Source organism: Cottoperca gobio, chromosome 3, assembly GCF_900634415.1.
Source record: "Cottoperca gobio chromosome 3, fCotGob3.1, whole genome shotgun sequence".
Lineage (NCBI taxonomy): Eukaryota > Metazoa > Chordata > Actinopteri > Perciformes > Bovichtidae > Cottoperca > Cottoperca gobio.
Genome location: NC_041357.1, coordinates 977,501 through 1,000,000, shown reverse-complemented (window position 1 = coordinate 1,000,000; position 22,500 = coordinate 977,501). Strand labels below are relative to the sequence as shown.

General features: G+C 39.7%; 1 protein-coding gene across 1 annotated transcript in view; it reads right to left on the bottom strand.

The window, feature by feature from the left end:
- The window catches only part of adamts17 (ADAM metallopeptidase with thrombospondin type 1 motif, 17), a 108,464-nt gene that overhangs the window by 15,291 nt on the left and 70,673 nt on the right, over window positions 1-22,500 (bottom strand). Inside the window, exons 9-13 of the mRNA XM_029462665.1 lie at window positions 17,265-17,453; window positions 13,926-14,122; window positions 10,889-10,969; window positions 10,188-10,345; window positions 6,124-6,283 (exon numbers count right to left, since the gene is read on the bottom strand). Of these exons, the coding sequence (XP_029318525.1) occupies window positions 6,124-6,283; window positions 10,188-10,345; window positions 10,889-10,969; window positions 13,926-14,122; window positions 17,265-17,453 (785 nt within the window). The remainder of the gene's footprint in view (window positions 1-6,123; window positions 6,284-10,187; window positions 10,346-10,888; window positions 10,970-13,925; window positions 14,123-17,264; window positions 17,454-22,500) is intronic.

Below are 22,500 nucleotides of genomic sequence, written 5' to 3'. Positions count from 1 at the left end.
TGCGCCTTGGGGTCGAGGGCACTTGCCATTTTGACTCAGAGCGTCATCAAGGGAAACTATGAGGCTCAACAGCTGGCATGTGGTTAAGACACAGGAACAGAGAAGGTAGTGGGTGCCGGAGTGCGCCTAAAGATAGCACTAGCAGGCGTCGATTCTGACTGCCTCACATCCAGCTGCAGGCGAGCCAGTGCCATGCATATGATATCCCCCATGGAGCCATCTTCTGCCCCCTCTGAAGAGCAACAAGCTGATGAACAGGAGCCAGGCCCAGAGGCACGTGAGGGCTCCTTCTCATCGTCCTCCTCTGGAAATAAATCAGCTAAATTGTGTGCAGAACTCTCCGTACCAGCACCATAATGGAGAGCCAGGAGGAGTGACTTCATTGCTCCCACTAATGGATTGCATGGATGATCCTACTTCAGAGAGAGGGACTTTGTTGATATAAATACTCAACCTGACGGAAGATATTCAACGTTAAGCACTGCCTCTGGCGGTCAGTAAGGATGAAACAGAATATCAACCGACACTCATTTCCACCAAACCAAAGTCATTCTAGGTCAGGGGAACATGTTCTAAAAATAGCACTAGTCACCATGAAGCTCTGTCTAAAATGTGTATTTAATTGTTTAGCTGTTTTTTTTTTGTCAATAACACTTGAATTATTCTTTATTTTTGAAATGACAATATTGAATATGGAATTAAAAAAACAAAAATGTTTTATGTATATATGAACTCTGACCCTGTAAACTAAATCCCCATTTCCCTTTTCGCTGAGGAGCAGCTACGATGGGTCGCTAGGTGCGTTTTTTACACTAAACATGGCAGAAAAACGAAAGAAAACTAACTATTTTCACAATGATTGGGAGGAAGAATTCTTTTTTACAACAGTTGCGTGGCGACGGCAAAGCGGTACATTGTGGAGAGACACTTCAGTACGTGTCACAGAAGCTACCATGCTACCATGCTAACTACCCACCTGCAGCACTGCGGGCAGAACAAGCCGTGAGTTAAAGGCAGCTTTGGGCAGCAGCAGTCTCTTTTCACGAGGCCGGTGAACAAGTCACAGAAAGCAACGAAAGCTTCATTTAGAGCTGCACATTTTTAAATAAAGAACAAGAAAGCCTTTTCGGACGGAGAGGTCTTGAAAGGTGCAATGATGTTATTGAAAACACTGTTCAAAGACGAGAAGAAAGGTTCTGATGTCATCTCCACGATGTTACAAAGTTAGTGGTTTGTACAAACAGGATATGATGTGAAGATGTGACAGTTAATGATTTCCTTATTTTTTTTTACAGAAGTGATATTTTGTACTAAAATATAACTGGTGTGATTTTGAACAAAATGCTACAAATGTGCTCATTCATACAAAACTGTCAATAAAGATATTTACAAAAATATCAGAGATGTGATAACTCTGACTTTCAAATGTTGAAATAGATTGAGAACATAAATAAATAATGTTGCATGTTTAAATATATCTGTTTCCTACCATGGTAAATAATTGTTAATAATCATTGTGAGGAATAATTAACATTAACATGTGATCAGACAGTCTCTTCACATAAATTAATATTTATTATGATTATTATTATTAATGGTAATATTATCATTAAAGGTGAACTGTGCAACTATATTATTTAGGAAGTTTGTGTCAAACAAGTAGCACTTCATATTACTCGGTACCCTTGAAGTAGCTCTCAGTATCAAAAAGGTTGGTGATCCCTGTTCTTGGTATATATGGTTTTATTTTTAATTAATTTAATTCTGTCCTAATTTAACAGTTTGTATATATGCTCTATGTGTGTGAAACATGAAGGGGCTACAATTATATTTCATTGTGCAACTCTGTGTTTTACAATGATGAATAATTTAACCTTGTGAGTCTTAAACATGCAAAAACTTACACAACGTATGTATTGTAGTGTAAATTGAAAATGTATTCATAAGTCAGTGCATTCTAGGATTGTTAACCTCTTACAGTGTGGGGGAATTCACTCAAATACCTACAAACGACATACCCAAAGTAAATTAAAAGCTGCTATTCAACCATTTGCACCAGCTGCATGATTTTGGTCTCATTCAAAATATAACTCTCTTATTGTTCTTGCAAAACAGAATTACTCCAAGTGCTTCTGGCACTGAGTAATAGTGGTCTGAATATACTGAATCTGAAGAAAATAAACTGTCTGAATGTTTTTGTTGAAAAAGATGCTTAAAGATGGGTATAGCTGGTAGGTAAGAGCTGGAAAACACAATAAGATCATAGCATCAAGTATTACCAAGTTCAGGTTCAAATTTCAGAAGAAAAACACAACATATTAGACAGGTTTTTCTAAGAGTAACACCAAACTGTGCAATTTGGAGATATAATATTTATTGATAAAATATTATTTGTATTGCTCACAAATAACTATTATACACCCATATTTGTCAGTCATTATCTGTTATCTGTCAGTAGTAATGACAGAGTAAGTGAAGTATAAACACATTTTTTGCAATATAATTGTGTTTTAATTTTTTTTATGAACAATTAATATAATATAATATAATACAATATAATAAATACAATTTTGCAAAAAATAAAAACATTTGTAAAAAATAAACCAATGAAGTAGTGCATGAAATTCCTCAGTGTTTCATTGGCTACACGATACACCAGTCATCGGGAGACTAGGTTGCTATAGGCTTGGTCTGTACACAAAAGAAGAGTGTTGACACTTCCTTATTAAGTTGACACTGATTGGCTATTGATGGCTGTAGATATGGCATGGAAGCTCCGATTGGCTCAAGTGTCAATCGAACGCTTAGAGTCCGCTCTACATGTGGGAAGCAGGCGCTCGGCGCTGCAGGCAGCGGGAGTAACGTTTTTACTCAGTATAAACAAAATATCGATCAGCTGATTTCAAAGACTGCAACAGCTGTTTATGGGCTTTTATGAACGTGACATATCGTGACATATCGTGACATATATGATGTTCGGATCTTTGCCAATGACACAGGAGTGTTTTTTTTGGATTATCACTGATTACAGCAGTGTTACTCATTGCGTGGTTCGCCAAAATTTAATTTGTTCTCGCGTGGCAGTGGGCTAAATAAAGGGGTGATAGATGTGATTATGCAGTCAATACAGATATTTCATAAAAACAAGCAGGGCTATTACATATAACCCATTAAACACTGAAAGTGTCTGCTCTATTAGCCTACAAATAATACAAATAATTGATAAAAGATGCAAATATAGACTGGAAACAAAATATTTAAACTTGCTCGGCACAACACTTACTCACTGCGGAGTTGCCAGTTTTGGCGGTCTATCAGCACTACAATGGTGAATGTGCTCTTGGACGGGTAGATACATGGTGGGCTAGTATAGAAATAAATAAACTTAAGCTCATTAAAAATATGTTATCATAAGCATGCTTGTGAATATGGACATTTGCTAAAAAATTATATCGCTAAATTCGAACATTTAAATTGGAGGATACTACGACCAACCTGGCACTTCGTACTCGCGTTAGCTTGGCTCCGGTTTACTCTTTTCACCATTACATGCTAGTTAGCACGTCTTTCTACAGACGTAAAATGGATCGATTTCTTATTTTAAAAAGTTGTACACCAGGTGGACAGAAACAAAGCGTGACAAATGAGCAAAATTAAGATTTGGCTTTGGAGCATCCAACCACCGCAAATCGAAAGGAAGATGCTGGAGATGGGGTTTGTGGACAGACAACAGCTGCTCCCGTTATTAAAGAAAGGTACGAGCCATAGGAGACAAGCAAAGGAAATTTCAAGAAAAGTGGAGAGAGGAATTTATATTTGTCCTCCACGAGTCGAACCCTTCGTGCTTAATGTGCAAACAAACCCGCTCTGGTTTCAAGCGAAGTCATTTGGAGCCGCATTTCTAAACGACGCATCCAAAATTCAATGAAATTTACGCACCTGGAAGATAAATTAGTAAAAAAGAAATAAAATAGAGCAGCTTTCTTCTTTTTCTGGAAAACAAAGGCTCGTATACAGGACAACTAATACAGCTAAACGATTAACTGAGACATCTTTTGAGATCGCATGGATTTGGCTTGGGCAAAAAACCTTCTCAGACTCAAATTGCTTCAGCAGAAATATTGTTTGCAGAGTCTGACAACATCATCCCAGTATTAAGCTAACCCTGTTTTTATTGAATGTATTGGTTGGCTGCATTGCATATTGTATGTTCTGGGTGAGATGACAGATTAATAAGCAGATGTGCTTTTTATGACTGGATGTAGCTTTTCATACTTTGCGGCAAAAGTGGCTCTCCTATTGACTTTGTCCTATCAATGTCGCTCTCACGTAAATAAGAGAGAGAGAGAGCTTTGTGTTTTTGCCTCTTACAGTGTGCGGGCCCGCTGGCGGGCCCAGCAGGTGTTTTATTGCGCCTGTACATGGACATTTTTGAATTCTGAATTTTTATTTTTATTTTTTAATATTTTTGGAAAGCTTAGAATCTCCTCTGTTTTAATATGGAGATGAAAATCCCAACAGCGGTACAATCAGCTCCTCAAACTAGCAAGTACACTCAAAATCAAAATCATAACTTTGAGCCCACTTACCTATAAAGCCTCATAAATATCCTCTTTTCAGCAATATTTTGAAAAAGACGCTCCTAAGGCATTGCCAGTGGTCCACACGTTCGTTTCCGGGAAAAAGATATCCACTGTGAACAATCGATAAAAGTCCATGAACAGGTGTTGCAATCTGTGAAATCAGCTGATCGATTTTTACATTGTGTGATCATAAACAGTCATAACTTATTATCTCGTGCTCTCATCACGGTTCAGACACATCCTGGTTTTAGCACGGGCTCTCAGCGTTAGATTGACACTTCATTTGAGCTAATCGGAGCTTCGATGGGTCTTTTACAACCTTCATGAGCCAATGAGTGTCAAAGTGCCCACCCACTTGTGGCGCGCGCATCGTATAGAAAACGAGCGCCTCTTTCGTTAGATGCGTCACTTCCCTTGTTTTGTTTTTTCAAAATAAAATGTATTTCCAAAATACTATTTATTATTTATTGTACAGAAAAAAATACAAAAAAACATACAAATATTAGGAAAAAATGTGTTTATACTTCACTTACTCTGTGTGATTACTACTAACAGGGAATATGGGTATATAATAGTTATTTATAAATAAATAAAAATACTATTTATTAATAAATATTATAATATGTACATGTACATGTACATATTGCACAGTTGGTGTACGCCTGGTGTTACTCTTAGACAAACCTGTCTAATAAATTAAGTTTTTATCCCTTTTTATCTCAAATTTGGTGGTGAACTTGATAACACTTGGTTCTATGTTTCTATTGTGTATTTCAGCTCGGGACTACCAGCTATACCCATCTTCAGACATCTTTTTCAATAACAAACTTCAGGCGGAGTGTATTTTCTTCAAATTCAGTATATTCAGACCACTATTACTCAGTGCCAGAAGCACTTGGAGTGATTCTTCACTGTTTTGCAAGAACAATAAGAGAGTTATCTTTTGAATGAGACCAACATCATGCAGCTGGTGCAAATGGTTGAAGAGCAGCTTTCAATTTACTTTAAGTATGTGGTTTGTAGGTATTTTCGGATAAATTCGCCCACTTCCTAAGAGGATAAACTATGCCATGGATCACTAACTTGGATTAGCCACTGGCTCTCCACTGGTCGTTTAACGTCAGATTCATGCTTTATTTGAACCATGATTTTATAATAACAAACACCTTGTAATTATGAGTTCCATGTCTAATGAGATCACAAACTTTATCTCTTTGTTGTTAGATGAGGTGGCGTCCATGAGGTGGAAACGTGGTTAGACAAACGGACTAGTTAGTTCTTACATTTTTGAGTGTCTTGGCTTTGTTTCACATGATTGTTTTTCCCTCACAGGGATAATAAAGGGACACTGACTCTCAGCATCAGTAACTTAAAAAAAATTAAAATAAAAATCTGAATTTTTAATTGTTGTAAGCTATCACGATTTTACTGTTGAGACAACCTGATTTCCCCAGAGATTTGTATTTATATATTATGCCATGATGTGTGCGTAACCATAGTTTAAATGTAAATATTATGTGTGTATGCGTGTTTGTTTTACCTCCTCCACATTGCACAGTGCAGTCCTGCCAGCTGCTGTGTGTCCAGATGTACAGATACTCTGGTTCCCTGTGCTCCTCACTGCTCCTGTCCTGAGTGGTGTTCAGAGACATCGTGTACTCATAGTGGATCCCATAGCTCTGGTCATGAAAGAGCAGCACCTGGGAACACGACAGAGAGAGGTTTATAGAAAAGTCAAGCTGCTCAGTTTATCTGCCTTTTATCTTATAATAATAATAATAATAATAATAATAATAATAATAATAATAATAATAATAATAATAATAATAATAATAATAAATTGTATTTATAGGCGCACTTTTCATTTGCGTAAACAACACTCAAAGTGCTACTTTGACTATCCTTATTTGCTGAACTAAATTTCAAATATAAGCAGTACACAATAGTAAGCAAACATAGCCAAGTTTCCAGTAGTTGCTTCCAACTAAACAGTAAATCAAAACTTTTTTCCATTGGCCCAGGTTGGTCCACACTGTGCCAAGTCAAGCTGCGATGACATGCGTTCCCACGACAGCCTCACAGCAGGGGATAACTGCGCTGCTGTGGCCAACCTATGTCGGTCTACTCCCATTAGCTATGTTCCTGTATTTTCAGATTGCTTTCAGCAATATCCAGTTATAGGGATTGCAGGGTGTTTGTCATCAAGTTAGAAGAGCTTCATTAGCTATTCTTCAATAAAAACGGACTAATGAACCAGATATCAACATATATGCAAAGAGTAATTGTACAAACAGAAACAGGCACACTGAGCTGAAAGGGCTGCAGGTGACGTCTAACTTTATTGGTGTTATCCGACGACCCCAACGAATCGTCATTGTGAACCATGGCAGAAAATACATGTTAAAAATGCACACAATAATTTAATAACTAATTTAAACTGAGGCCCTTACAACATTTTAGCCAGGAACACATCCAGTCCATTCTTAACAATACCTTTTTAATAACTGATTTATTTTTAATAAGATGCAAAAAGGGCACAGGTAAAGGCTGGAGAGTCTAGTGACCAGTGAGCAGCCACACCAGTCAGTCAACACCTGTAATAAGTGAGCTGAGTGTCTGATCGAATGTACTTTATGTTTGAGAGATAACATTTTGACCTCCACTGGTCACGTGTAAAATGAAGCAGATCTTTGTCCACAGTCTGCATATGTGTTGTGTATATCAAAGTGCTAAACACTGCCATCTTTACACAGAACAGAACTGTGGATGTTGTCCTTCATCTTTCTTCATGGCCAGTATGGACATTTTTCAGTGACCAATAACTCTTTCTACATATCCAGTACAGTAAATGTCATGTGAGTATTGTATTGGGATAGAAATTAAAATATTTAAACTAGTCCTTTGAGATGCTTTCAGACAGCCTGGGTAGGGTTGTACATTTAAACTGAGCCAGCAATGCTGGAGCAGACTAACAACAGAATCCTACAAGTTGTAAATTATTCAAATTCTTATCTTATTTATCTTCATATGTTCTGCCATTAACCTCTATAATTTGTTCTTGCAGCCAAGCAAAATCCCTCCTTCTTTGTCACTTGTATTATTACACCATGCTATTTGAGCAAGGATATAAGGGATCAATGTTTCCTGAACTAAAATCCTGCTTATAAATAGCTGGGCATTGAACAACGTTGCCTACAGTCTACAGTAGCCTGCAAACTGTGTGCTGACACTACAGTACACTTCTAATAAAAAAAAAGAAAATGGTGAAATGCATGACTACTGATATAATTACACTGCAAAAAATAACCATCTTGTGTGAATTAATTTGAACCTGTTTCCAATACAAACTTATTTGTCTAATCATTTTCTAGAAGGTCGTTTATCCTGAAACGAGACAGAATAAGGCAAATAACTTCATAATAAATCAAAACACTTTTTAAAAGAATCAAATTGTAACTGGAATAATGTTTTGTTAGGACTCAGATTACCTGATAATATGGGGATGTTTTGCAGTTGTTAAAATACACTATATGTAGTATTTAATGAGTACTAAGCTCAGTGCCCCCGTCAGATAAAAAAGTACATTGAAGATGACATTGTTTGCCAGAAATGGACATCCCTGGCATGAGATTAATTAGCTTCAATTACAGTCCAGACCACTGCCTTACAACTATGCCCAATAGCGTAATCATCTGTTCAGTCATGTCTCCAGCTCTGCATGGGGTGATTGTGTGCGGTCTTTTGTGTGCTTTAAGTGTAACTCGAAATGTATTATTATTATTATTATTATTATTATTATTATTATTATTATTATTATTATTATTATTATTATTATTATTATTAAATACTAAAGGTCCTGGTTCAAAATTATCTATATCTAAGTTAATCATCTAAAGTTAAAAAAAATCTCAAGGACTGCCTTCTTTCATCTACGTAACATTACAAACATAAGACACATCCTGTCTCAAAATGATGCAGAAAAACTAGTCCATGCATTTGTTACTTCAAGGCTGGATTACTGCAATTTATTGTTATCAGGTTGTCCCAAAAAGTCGCTTAAGACTCTTCAGTTGATCCAAAATGCAGCGGCACGTGTATTGACAAGAACAAGGAAACGGGATCATATTACTCCTGTATTAGCTGCTCTGCACTGGCTCCCGGTAAAATACAGAATAGAATTCAAAATCCTTCTCCTGACTTACAAAGCAATTAATGGTCAGGCTCCAGCATATCTTAAAGATCTCATAGTACCTTATAAACCAACTAGAGCATTACGCTCCCAGACTGCAGGGCTACTTGTGGTTCCTAGAGTCTCTAAGAGCACAATGGGAGCCAGAGCCTTCAGCTATCAAGCTCCTCTCCAGTGGAACCAGCTTCTAGTTTGTGTTCGGGAGGCAGACACACTCTCCACATTTAAGAGCAGGCTAAAGACTTTCCTTTTTGATAAAGCTTATAGTTAGGGCTGGCTCAAGTTTGCCCTGGATCAGCCCCTAGTTATGCTGCTATAGGCGTAGACTGCCGGGGGACACCTCCATGCTCTCTTCCTTCTCTTCCTCTCTCCTCCCCTCCCTCTCTCTTCTTCTCCCTCTCTATCTGTATGCATTTATGAAAATGTATGTTACTAACTCATCATCCGGGGTATCATGCCCGGAGTGTCTGTCTCTCATGTGGCAGGTTGCCACTGATAAAGTTTACGTCAGGATCATGAATCGTGACAGCGCCTGCTGACCTGGTCCTGCTGGACACCGGGAAGCCTTATTGACATTTTCCTGGATTCATCCATACTTTCTCTTTTTCAACACAACATAATTTCTGTCAAATGTTGTATTTGTACTATGTTGTTTATCCTGTACACACGACATCTATTGCACGTCTGTCCGTCCTGGGAGAGGGATCCCTCCTCAGTTGCTCTCCCTGAGGTTTCTTCCATTTTTCCCCCTTTAATTTTGGGATTTCTTTTAGGAAGTTTTTCCTTGTGCGATGCGAGGGTCTAAGGACAGAGGGTGTCGTAACCTGTACAGTCTGTAAAGCACACTGAGACAAATGTATAATTTGTGATATTGGGCTATACAAATAAATTTGATTTGATTTGATTTATTGATATGATATTATTAATGAAAGATTCACAAGGAGATTGCCACTCTTGAAATTGATGTAAAGCAGGGGTGCTCAAAAGGTCGAGTGTAGTGTGGATAGATTGCGCACCGTTAAAAACAAATATATATTCTCCCAACGGAACCCCGCACCCCCTGAAGTTCAATTTGTTCTTGCCTTGCGCATTCACATTCCCTCCTCCGCTCCTATGCATCAGCATACGTATTAATCTGTTGGAGTTGTCGAGACTACAAAAACCTGCCGTTATTTGCAGTTACAGAGTGAAGCTTCTTCCCTCACAGAATTGCAAAATGAATCAGTGCCTATCTAATATACAGTTAAAGGTCAATATTATAATTTTTCAACCCTCTACATACATATTATCAAATGTCATGGACAAATAAACAGACACATAGCATTAGCACCACCAGCAGGATGTTTCGGTCCTGCCATTTTATCCAGGGTGTATTGTGATATAACAACTTAGAAGAGAAAAACTGATGCGTTTACCATCAGGTGTAAAGGGGTCTTCGTGGGTCCCTTGGCAGACATCTTCTCCCAAAGTCCCCTTCTAACATAACGCACAGTCGTCCCGGCCAGCTCAAACTCTCCTGGAAGTTCAATCTTCCAGTCGCTGTTGATGGAACTCTTACCAGAATCTTTCAGAGCTGGGAGGAGGACACATGAAGTCAGAAGTAACACTTTCAAACCAAGTGTTTGATGTGGGATAATGAACGCCCGTTCTGCCCATGTGACCTATTCTTACTAAATGGATGTCATCAGACAATAATGTGAGCACAGTACATTTTCTGTTTATTTGTTGAATTTCAGTTCATGAAACGTTGTAGTGCTTACACTGGAGATTCAACAGACACTTGGTGTCATTTATCAAATTCCTTTACTTACTTAAATAATTCTGAACTACATATAAAATAAACCTGAGTAGTGGTACTAAAAACGTTGTGTGTAGACACTGTAGCAGCTGCCAAATGTTCACAAAGAAACCTGGTATTTTCTCAGAGCTACCAACAACACTAAGATGTTGATTTGCATCCTAGAGAAATGCTCTCTGGTTGGCAGTGATGCTGTGTATATGTCTAGGACTGTCATTATTCTACAGCCATTACATTGGGCAATCAACATTTGCTTCATAATAATTAGTTGAGGCAAAAGTGTTATCTATTGCCAGTTTAAAACACATGCATCATTACCCAGAAAGCTATGTGAGGGTTTGTCCTCCACAACTTTGATCCTCCTGGCTCCTGCAGGGATAACTACAGCTTCGATGTAGCCTGATACAGAGGGAAACAGAGTATAGGGCACACACATCAAAACAAACAAAATCAAGGCACTGTCAGACTTTAAAAAAAAAGATTCAGAGGCATACAGATGAGGACATGGAGACAAGTACAGGCTTGTAACCTCTGTCTCTGTATCAGAGATGCTCTATCAACTTCACAACTGAATTCAGTCCCTCAGTTTCAGATACACATTTTTTGCACAGTTTGATCGCACATTTTTCTTTCCTTTTATAGTGTTTTTATCCCATTTATTACACATTTTCTGCTTTGTCTGCTTTCATAGCAGTGGAGATTGCAAGCGGTTGCTTGCCAACTATTTTTGAATAGCAGGCTGCAACTGGACACACTCACATGTGGACGTCAGGGCCAGGGGAAAATGTCAGCTTTTGAATATATTGCTTCTCTGTAGGAGCGAGTGTTGACCATATTTAGGACAAAATGTGATTTACATATTTTATGCCTTATTGTTTAGCATAGCATTTCAGTTATTGTGGGTTTGTGGATCTGCGCTGTACAAAGTTCAGAAAAATTATGGCAATCCAACTGATCCCCTTACCATTGCCAAGTGTATGAATATACCAATGTGTCAGATTTGCACCACACATTCTGAAATTTCTGAAGGCAGTTCTAATATTTAACCCACAAATTGTGCATTGTTTAGAGCGGTTATAAAGTGTTGAGGCGCTCAAATTAAAAAATGTCTCAACCTGTCAGAATCGAGACGAGGCAGTGGCAGCGAATCAGCTGATTGGACCGCGAACCAGTCCGGTGATTGATTCAGGAAATGAAGCAGTTACTGCTTCGGACGTCATATGTCATGTGATTTGAAGCAAGCTTCGAAAGAAGTGGTTCTATGTAATTGTAGTCCAGAGTTTGAAGCATTTATCGAAGCTTCAGTATCACACTGCCATCACTAGTAAACTGAACTACATTGTATTCTGCCTGTCTCTGTGTCGTGCTTTTGGGTTCAGGTCTGTCGGTTCCAGCGAGCCTTACATTATGGTTAACTGCATAGGAAATATGTCCAAATCCTTGTTTCCCCAAATCTCTACAAATATATGTCAGGTTTTTAGAACTCCAATCATGTTACTGTGTCTGATGGATAAATAGCCAATTGTTTGGTAACAAGTGAGCCTAAAGATATTTAGTAAGCCAAAAGCTCTACCTTTTTAGAGTTCAAAAATTGCTCAATGCAGTTGCCCTACATCTGAGCACTTACTATCAATGAGAGTATATTGTCTGTTTATAGACAAGGTATTTGCATTTCAAGAGGTTGAGTTCATGAGACAATGTTGTGAGCCCGGCTGAAACTGATCCTGTACAGATCTTTTCTGAGGGTTTGTGCAACTTTTATCCACGCCAAACAAACACACCACTCCCTCCTGAAAGCCGACCAGCGGTATCCATCAACCCTTCACCACCCTGCCTGTCCACCTATGGTTAGACATAGACTGCCATGGGCTCACCTGGGCTTACAAGCAGCACATTTGCTGTTTGAAGAAGCAAATGTTAAAGTATTACATTTTGTACAGTACTGTACAAGTACTGTGGCAGTAGCAGCAGGGAGAAGGAAACTGCTTGGATGAAAGGAACGCATCCCTGGCATACCTCACAACAGGGTCAATGTATGTGACTGTAACCAACGCTAATCTATATTTTTAAGATTCAGACTACACACCCAGGGGAGCCCACAGATAACTGCTTCTCTCATCTACAGTAACACTCCAGGCTGTGCAGGAAACACACACGTACACAGTGCATGCATCTTACATGAGAAGCACTTGGGGACAGCTCTGGGTTTAGCCATCACACAGGTAGATACCCTCTTACACTGCCTAGTGTTGACTGGAGGATAAGACAAGGAAGTGGAATGAAGGTCACATGTCCTGTGGACCACACCAGCACGTGCAAGCACATGTTCACATACTAACACACAAGCTCCCATCCCTCTGAGGAGTGACTGCTGCAAAGATAATGGCTGATTATTCATTCATTTATCAGTAATCCATGATCACTGTCAGCCAAAATGAATGAATATGCTTTTATTCTGTCCTACCAACCAGGAGCTGTACTAATGCAACAGTCTAAAACAGGCTGTATTTCACATTCAATGATATGTTCTGCAGAATAATGGGTGGATCATAACTAAGTCAATTGACACTAAGAACCATGACCTTCGATTTCAGTTTAATTTGTAATGCAGTGAACAGTATTTCACAGACAAAACTTTTTTCTATGTTTATATTTGTTCTATGGATGTGCTTCTATTCCCCCTTTGGTGCTTGTTTTTAAGGGATGGGTTAAATGCCTCTGACACTTCACTCCCAAATTCAACTCCATATAACATGGATTCCAAGATTACAGTTTAGTTTATGTTTAAATATGCTATGGCTATGGCTCAAAATGTAGTCTTTCACTTCCTGTTAGTACAAACTGTGTACAAGCTGCCGAAACATCATCACAAGAGTATTTGCATATTATGTACATGCTGTATACCATTTGTATGTACTATGGGATTAAGACACAGTTTTAATGTTTATCAATGATACCTGAAAAGACAATGACTGCTGGGCGTTAAAGCATCTACACTGCTATGGGTAGGTTAGTCCATGCAGTGACAACTTTTCCAGCAAAGCTCCATATTTTCAGGACTTTATTGTAATTGATAACATGGGATGATAATTCAGGGTGAATCAGAATCCTCATTAGAAACAGAAACACTTCCTGTCTAAATGTCCTAACCATATTCTATTTCTATGGTTCAGCTTCAGGCTTCTTATTGACAACAAATGCACCACGGATCATTGCTTCAATAAAGAGAATAAATCAAACAAACTGCATCATATCAGCAGTGAATGGCAGTAATTGGTGTTTTATAGAAATCCAATATAAGCAGAGACATAGATCATACAAGTACTAAAACACACACACACACACACACACTCACCCATTCCTTTGGTGTGGTTGAAGTCTCCTCTCACTATCCTACAGGAGCACCCATCTCCATTACAAACACCACAGCGGTCTGATTTGGCTGAAGAGCCGATGATGCCGTCACAGCCAATTTTCTGATCCCAAAAAATCAGTGAAGAACAAGAGTAAAACCAAATGCTGATAATTTGCCTTTGTATTGCAAAATGACTTGTTTATCATTTATCATTTATTTAGAAAAGAAAAAATAATTGTATGCAGAGTAAAAGCTTGGCTTGTCATATAATAATAATAATAATAATAATAATAATAATAATAATAATAATAATAATAATAATAATAATAAATTGTATTTATAAAGAGCCTTTCAAAGCTAAAAGCAGGACAACAACAAAAACAACAACAGACATAAGATTTTACGGAAAGGCTTTTGTGAAAAGAAAGGTTTTTAGGGTCTTCTTGAAGGAGTCGGTGGCCTGTGGAGCCCTCAGGTGTTCTCGGAGGGAATTCCAGAAGTGAGGAGCGGCTGAGCAGAAGGCCCGATCGCCCATGGTGCGGAGCTTAGTCCTGGGGGGGTGGAGTTTTTTTGAGGAGCGGAGGCTGCGTGTGGAGGTTTGTTGGGGGAGGAGTTCCTTGAGATATGGAGGAGCATTTCCATGTATGCACTGATGGGTGAGTAGGGAGATTTTGTATTCAATCCTGAATGAGACAGGAAGCCAGTGGAGGGAGTGGAGAATGGGTGTGATGTGGTTATATTTTCGCACCCTCATCAGGATCCTAGCGGCGCTGTTATATGTAGTTCAGTCCCCCATCAGAAGGTGGCGTTAAAACTTAACCTCTATTTTGCCTATTTCACATAGATGCTGAAAGAATGGAAAAATTGACTTGTACTTGGACTCAATCTTCAACAAGTCAATATTTCCATTCTTATATAATTCCTGAAGGAGGTCAACATCTATGTGAAATAGGTTTTTATGATAATACCAAGCTAGAATTTAGCCATAAAGGTATCCATCCGTTAAGAGCTGCTAAAGAGATGTTCTACTGCTTATTTCAATTTCTGGCCACTGAAGCCAAGAATGAAAACGTGCCCTTGTGGTAATCCATACTGTAAGGGCTAACATGGCCTATGCCCACAGCCCTGTTGTCACTGGACTTTAAGGATTTTACTTTTGAAGCGGCAAAATGCTCATTTTCAGTAACATCGATCAGCACTGTATCACAGTGAATGGAAGAAAGTAAACACAGCGACTGCACAGCAGGAGTCTCCTGTTCAGTAAGGAGACAAGAACAAACAGAAGTTATCGGGATGTAACTCCATTTCTTTATGTACAATGTCTATATGTATAATATTTAACTAAGATCTCAATCGTTCCCATCTTTCCCAAGATCTTTGAGTTATCTAAACAGAAGCATACAATGTTCATTATGCTTAAGTTGCTACGAGTGAATAGTGTAGGACATAGGTCTTCAACAGGGGGTCTGCAGAGGTACTGCAGGGGGGTCGCAAAATTGTTTGTAGATAAAGCATTTCTTTGTAAAAATATTATTTTATTTTTAATATTTTTTGCTTTGCTTTGCGCATTCACATTCCATCCTCCGCTGTGTTTCGCGAAGGGCGGGACTTCACTCCCGACACACACACATACAGTCAGAGACAGGGTGGAGGAAAGGAGAGGGGTGAACTAAAAGGAATTTGCGCCACACACACACCAGATGTTTTGCATGTTTTGATCACACCGGAAAAAGAAGTAGGGGGCAGTAGCTAAGAACAGGTTTTATTAGATGTGTGCTTGCATGGTGCACAATTTGCTGAATCAGAAGGCCATATGGGGCCCATTCCAGGGTCCTCCTCTAGCCAGAGTCTATTTTCATAGCTTCACTGAATATATTCCTCTCCACTTTTCCTGTCTGCTTCCTCACTTTCTCTCTCTCTCTCTCTCTCTCTCTCTCTCTCTCTCTCTCTCTCTCTCTCTCTCTCTCTCTCTCTCTCTCTCTCTCTCTCTCTCTCTCTCTCTCTCTCTCTCTCTCTCTCTCTCCTTGCCAGTGTTATCATAGCATGCCTGAGTCTCACATGCCAGGCTTAAAAAACATCCATGCCTCCTGCTCCCTCTGTAACCTCACTAACTGCCAACTTCTCTTTGTCTGCAGCTCACGGTCTTCATCCTCCAACTCTCACTTCTCCCTCTCAGGTGAAAGTGAGAACTAGTGTTCAGCTTGGAATGTTTTTTCAGAGCCCAACAGATCAGGCCACTTTGAATGCTGAGCTTCGAATGTGCGCAATGGATTTGCAAAACTGCAAACCTGAAGGACTCAGGACAGAGGAAGAAACATGTCTTCCCATTTCGCAAAATTATTCAAATGTTTTTTCAAAAAAATTCTTTCTTTTTTTATATTGGCATATATGGATGGATGGAGTGATAGAATGTATTATAATTATACATTATAATTGCATCCATATTCGACTTTATGGACCACTCTCCCTCTCTCTGTCTCTCTCTCTCTCTCGGTCTCTCTCTCTCTCTCTCTCTCTCTGTGTGTGTGTCTCTCTCTCTATCTCTCTCTCTCTCTCTCTGTGTGTCTCTCTCTCTCTCTTTCCCTCTCTGTCTGTCTGTCTCTCTCTTCTCTCTTTCTCTCTCTCTCCCTCTCTCTGTCTCTCTCTCTCTCTCTCTGAGTGCATGCTGGGAGTTTGTGTGCGAGTGAGACGCTGAGCGTGGGCTTTTTGATTCTTCTTTTGATTATTTTGATATAATGGGTGTTAATTTAACTTCATTTACTAGTGATAGTTTGATTTAGTTGATTTTCGGTGCGTTTGGGTGTGGTGTTTGAGCTGTGTGTGGGGGGTTTCTCTTGCCGGTGTCTGACGCCATGGTAAATGAGGAATTCGCCAAGCACACGAGAAAACACGGCATTAAAATGTCTGCCGGTTTCCCGTGTAGCGTGGAGGAGATCGGTTTAGCTGTGGGGGGAAAAGGTCGGACACAGCAGAATTAAGTCACTGGCACAGATGAACGGTGCTGTTGTCTTTTTCCTGGACCAGCTGGAGAAGGTGAACCGCGTCATCGAGACAGGTATCGTGGTGAACGAGATGTTTGTGCAGGTACTGCCACTCACTCAACCTGCAACCAAAGTTGTTATTTCTAATGTCCCTTCGTTCATAACCGATGAGTTTCTCAGCAGAGAGCTATCCAGACACGGGAAAGTTGTTTCCCCGGTGAAAAAGATCCTGTTTGGATGTAAGTCTCAGTTACTTAAACATGTAGTGTCTCATCGTAGACAGCTGTATAGGATTCTTAATAACCGGGATGTGGAGCTCAACCTCCGCTTCCATGTTAGAGTAGATGATTATGATTACGCGATTGTTGCCACCTCATCGGGTATGACATTTTTTGGTTGCGGGGATGAGGGATACACCGCAAGAGCCTGTCCGAGGCGCGGGGACCCAGCTCTGTCTGGTCCTGGAGGGGTGGCGGCTGCTGCGGCGGGAGTCACTCCGCCGAGGGAATCTCCACCGGAGCAGCAGCCTGCTCCGGCTGTGTCCGACCTGGCGCACGAGGTGTGTGGGTTAAGTGGTGTGGAGAAAAATAATGGGGAAAAAAAGTGAGGTAGAGTGTGTGTCGGACAGCAGTGATATCCCTAGTTTTAAGTAACAGTCAGAAAATAAAAATGTATACTGCTGAAATGTTAAAAATGTTCCAAACTAACAATCAACATGGTAAAGGTGGAGGATTATTTTCCAGTTTTAACAGTTTTTATTACCTCAGCCAGACTCCATATGAGTCAAAGAGAGGAGTCTGGCCTCACTGACCAGGAGGTTTTTAGATTAAAGAAACTTGTGTTAAAAGTAAAAAAAAACAAATAAACATTGATGATGTGTTTGTTTTTTTTGCTTTTAACATCTCAGAAGTGATGAATACTTTCGGACTAGGTGTTTTAAATGTGAATGGAGCCAGAGTCTTAAAAAAAGAACACAAATATATGAATTGTGATTGAGAGCGGGATATTTGATGAGTCATTGGAATATTGAATGATTTGATTTCCGGAGGTGTGACGGGGTGGCATTGTGGGTCAATACGGGTCATTTTTGACCCATGTTTGTGCCTTAAGAAGGGTAGTGATACAAAAAAGATTTTTATTCAAAAAGTAGGAAAGGAAAAATTAAAATAGGAATTTGTGATGATCAAGGGTTAAATGAATCAGTGAGTGTAAAATACAGCAAATGGTCTTTGCAGTAGGTGTATAAGTTAAGTGTTAGAGTGGAGCTCTTCATCCAGTGTTTGTTTGTCCGACAACTTTTGGAGCTTAAAATATAATTATGATTTACCGACAGTACTTTGAGTATACCCATACACTGTCACACACTACATTTTCCAATCATGTGTGATTACTGAACTGGGAATTGGATCTCTGTGTGATGTCATTTACAAATGATTTATAAATATTGGCAACACGCATGTGTCCCCATCAAAGCATGACTTCCCTCCATCTCCATGCTGCCGAGAGGCATCAAGAAGCCCTCCGCCTACAGTGATTCTGATGGGACATTCAGATCAGCTGTCATACAAGCATGCATTATTTTTCAATAACCTTTTAAATAATTTGGCTGTTTGTAATCATAAAATATGTATTAAAACTGTGTAGTGTGTATTTAAAAATAATATTAAAATACCTGCTGAAAAATCTGTCAATACTTCCCATTAGATACCAATGTTTACAGACTCTTAGCCTTTTATCTCCTTGTTTCCTAAACTAAATGTTTGTGTGTGTTTTTGCAGGCCTGGTCCTGGTGGGCAACACTGTCAGAAGAGCAGTGTGGAGCACAAGGCCTGTGAACGTCCTCCCTGTCCCAAGGGAGCACCCAGCTTCAGAAACCTGCAGTGCGAGTCCTACGACCGACATGCCAGCAAGAAGAAGGGCAGCATACTGACTGCTATTATTAATGATGGTGAGACACACATTCATTCCCTCACTCATCAGCTCATTTTTCACTTTCACCCTATGGTGCATGAAAAATAGTCAAAGTCTGAACTGAATGAGGAGCCAGTGTAAAGATATCAATGAATATAATGTGAGACCTTTAAGTAGACTTGGTTAGAACCCTGGTATCAGCAATCTCATGATGTGCTGAGGCAAAGAAAAGTATAAAAGTAATATTAGTGTTTTAATTATAGTGCTAATAACAATATTTTGGTTGGGACGCCCCGGTAGCTCACCTGGTGAAGTGTGTGCACCATGTAGGTCCTTAACGCAGTGGCCCGCAAAGGGGTAACATGTTCAAGCTGTTTTTACAGCCACTAGTCTCGGACTTTGAATTTCTGCTCCCAGAACCAACAAGGAAATCCAGTTCTTTCCCTAATTGTCCTACATTCTCTCTACTTTTTCCTCTTGTCACTGTATGCTGTGTGCAGTCAAACAGCCTCGGGATGAACACACCTTTTGAGTTCAATTCGGAACACTTTCAAGTCACTTAAATTGGTTTTCACACTGCCAAGTAGGAATTCATGAGCCGACCTGCACAACTCACTTTTCATTGATTTTGTATGTAATTACGATGGTCCAAACACACCTTTAGTGCCTCTGTAGGAGGCTGTATATGAGCTTAGTCATACCAGTGGTTTCTTTGATTTCTGCATTTAAAGGTTGATATCTGTAAATGGCTTCTCTCTTCCTCTCTGCCAACTTCAAACTGTTTCCACAATCCATTGTGCATGGATGATTTGTCTATTGGAGTGTTCAGGTGAACTTACTTAACTTCTATAATGTTCAACTATGGCATGACCAAGTTATATTTTTAGAGAATTGTCATGGGCTTTGTATACGGAGTGAGCCGACTGCTGAGAGAAATGAGGGGAGAGAGGGATGGGGCACAATATGCAACAGGACTGGACTTATACTCAGAAGTTTGTACCTTACTTATCTCTATAAACAAAAAAAAGATTCTGCTTCTATATGCATTCATAAACAGAATCCGTAGGAAACAGGAAAAGATTTTGGTATCGGAAGTGTTCTGCTTTCCATTTGTAGTCTGAGTACTATTTGCCAATCACTTTGAGCAAGCTTTGGTTAAATGCAGGTAAACGGTCCATGTAGAGAGCAAAAGAGGTAAAAAAAAAAAGCATCGTCCAAAATGCATTTCTGAACCCATCAGCTATTGTCTGACGATAATTTAGCTTTTTTAATCCTAAAATTAGCTTGTAAACTTGATTCTCAATCAATTTGCTATTTGGACTTTAAACAATAGACCAGTGGACGAAAAAATAAGTCTTAACCACAAAAACATTGCCTCTTTCCCCCCTCCGAGGCTTATCGTCGTCAGACTGATATATTCCGTGATTGGCACCTTACAAACGTAGACATGATGGCACCTCTAGCACCTTGTATTTCAGGTGCTCACTTCCTGGTGGATATATTACTTGAAAGGGACCAGTAAAGCCACTGCAAGGTGACAATAATTAACACCATTGTTTGCTCTTGTTAGCAACCAAGACATGTTTCTAACATGATGTCACAGGTGGAATGCAAGTTATGGATACACAAAGATTACAGTTTGGTGCTTGGTGCAGATATCTTTTATGAACTGAACTGGGATGCAGCTTTTGGAGTTGGAAGAGGTAATGGAACAGAAGAGGTTAAGTCATAATTTCATGCAAACCCTGTGATCTTTATCTTCATGTTTTCCAAAAGTGGACTGATATGGATCTGAACAGACACTCCTTTATTCTCCTCAACAACCACTGTAGTGTTCCTCTGTGTCCTCTCAGCAGCTCACGTCATTACAGCTGTCTCACAAACGCTGATTCGTTATAGGAGCTGTATACTTTTATTCTAACAAGATGTGAATATGTTTCAAGCTCAAATCATAATTAGTATTAAGAAAAACTTACATTTTTACAATCCAAATTCCCCAAAAAGTAACTACAATATTAATAATATTCAAAACTTCCTTTCTTACGTGACTTGCTTTAAGGATTACCACGGTGCCTGTGTGTACTTCTGGCACATTTTATTTTAGCTTGCAGCTAAATGCAACTGTTAATGACTAATGACAGGATCAACCTGTCCAGAAGACTCTGCCTTGTGGAGGCTGAGTAGTCGCAGGTAAGCCAGTGTTTGTTATTATTCTGGCCTGCCGTGGCATGTTAAGGTTTCGGTGAGGAAGTTCTCAATTGTAACATAATCGGAATGTTATGCAGAGTTGGATTTGGGATTATTGTGTTATTGCCTCTTTTATGTATGTATACTGTAGGTAGCCACTCATCTGACTGAGTTACTGCTGGGCCTGTTGCATTAAGTGACACATTGTAAGCAGAAGATAATTTTCTCAGGCCACTGTTGGCTGATGCTATTTGTTTCTGGTGTTCCTTCAGTCTCTTGTCCAGGGCCCATGCTGTTTCACTGATGTAGTATTCCCTACTCTGCTACTCAGAGAGGATGGTCATCATACCTGACCTCACATGACCTCCATAGGCTGATTGTTTTGAAAATGTAAATATACAGTAGGTTGTTTCAAATGTTGTTTGAGCGCAAAACCAATGCTCCAATTTCTTTCTGGGGAGGACAGACTTTTATTGCATTTAATGTTTCTAAAGCTGCTTTTTCCCCACCAAGCAGCACCCGCACTGAGAACCACCTACCTGCAAGAGTGTTCCCAAAAAATGCAAAGCGTTTTTAAAAGCAGCTGCTGCCACTACGGCCCAATGCTGTAATGTCAGGCAGGTGCTTCGGTGAACTTGCCAGGCGATTATAACCAGAGGTTCAGCGTAGTGAACTTGGTGTAAATTTGATGTCAACATTTTTTTTTGTGTGTGTGTGTAGAGAAGCCGTGTGTGTTGTTCTGCAGCCCTGTGGGTCGAGATGTCCCAGTCCTGATGTCTGACAGGGTGATGGATGGAACTCCCTGTGGACCATACGAGGCCGACCTGTGTGTTAATGGAAGGTGTCAGGTACACTGTAATACTCACACAAACATGTGAAAACTCCTTCAGATTCATGTCATTGCATTGTACACACCAAATATAATTAGACTTCCTTTGGCCTGGTGGCCTGCCTGCTTTTCTGTCCAAGAGGGACGAGGTCACTGCCAGCATCTCCACCATCCAGGCTTTGAGCGGTGCCATCGCTAACCCTCCCCAGTGGGACTTATTCTTAGGTTCACGCAACCATTATCCTCCATCTAAGGCCGGAGCTGACGACGGATGAGATCCCTGAGAGGTGCAACGTTCCAGGCCATTGCCATGTACGATGGGACAGGTCAACCATTGGCACCTCTCGATCTTGAAACAGCACATGCAGTGTAAGCTGTTTATCAATGGTCCTGCTGATGATGACCTCCTACTCAGCAGTAGCAGGGCATGCAATATCTCTGACTTGCCATTTCACTCCTCGTCTGCACTGAACAAGAAACACTCAACCTCATGCATAAAAACTACATATGTTTATACTTAATTGACAAGGACCTCTAGCAGCCATGTGACTTATGACTCTATGTTTAACCATTACAGTTGTTAAGTTGTTTTTGTGCTTAATCATAGAACCATAGAAATGGCATTTGGAAAACACAAATATAAATCTTAGTTCTTTTAAAAATGGTT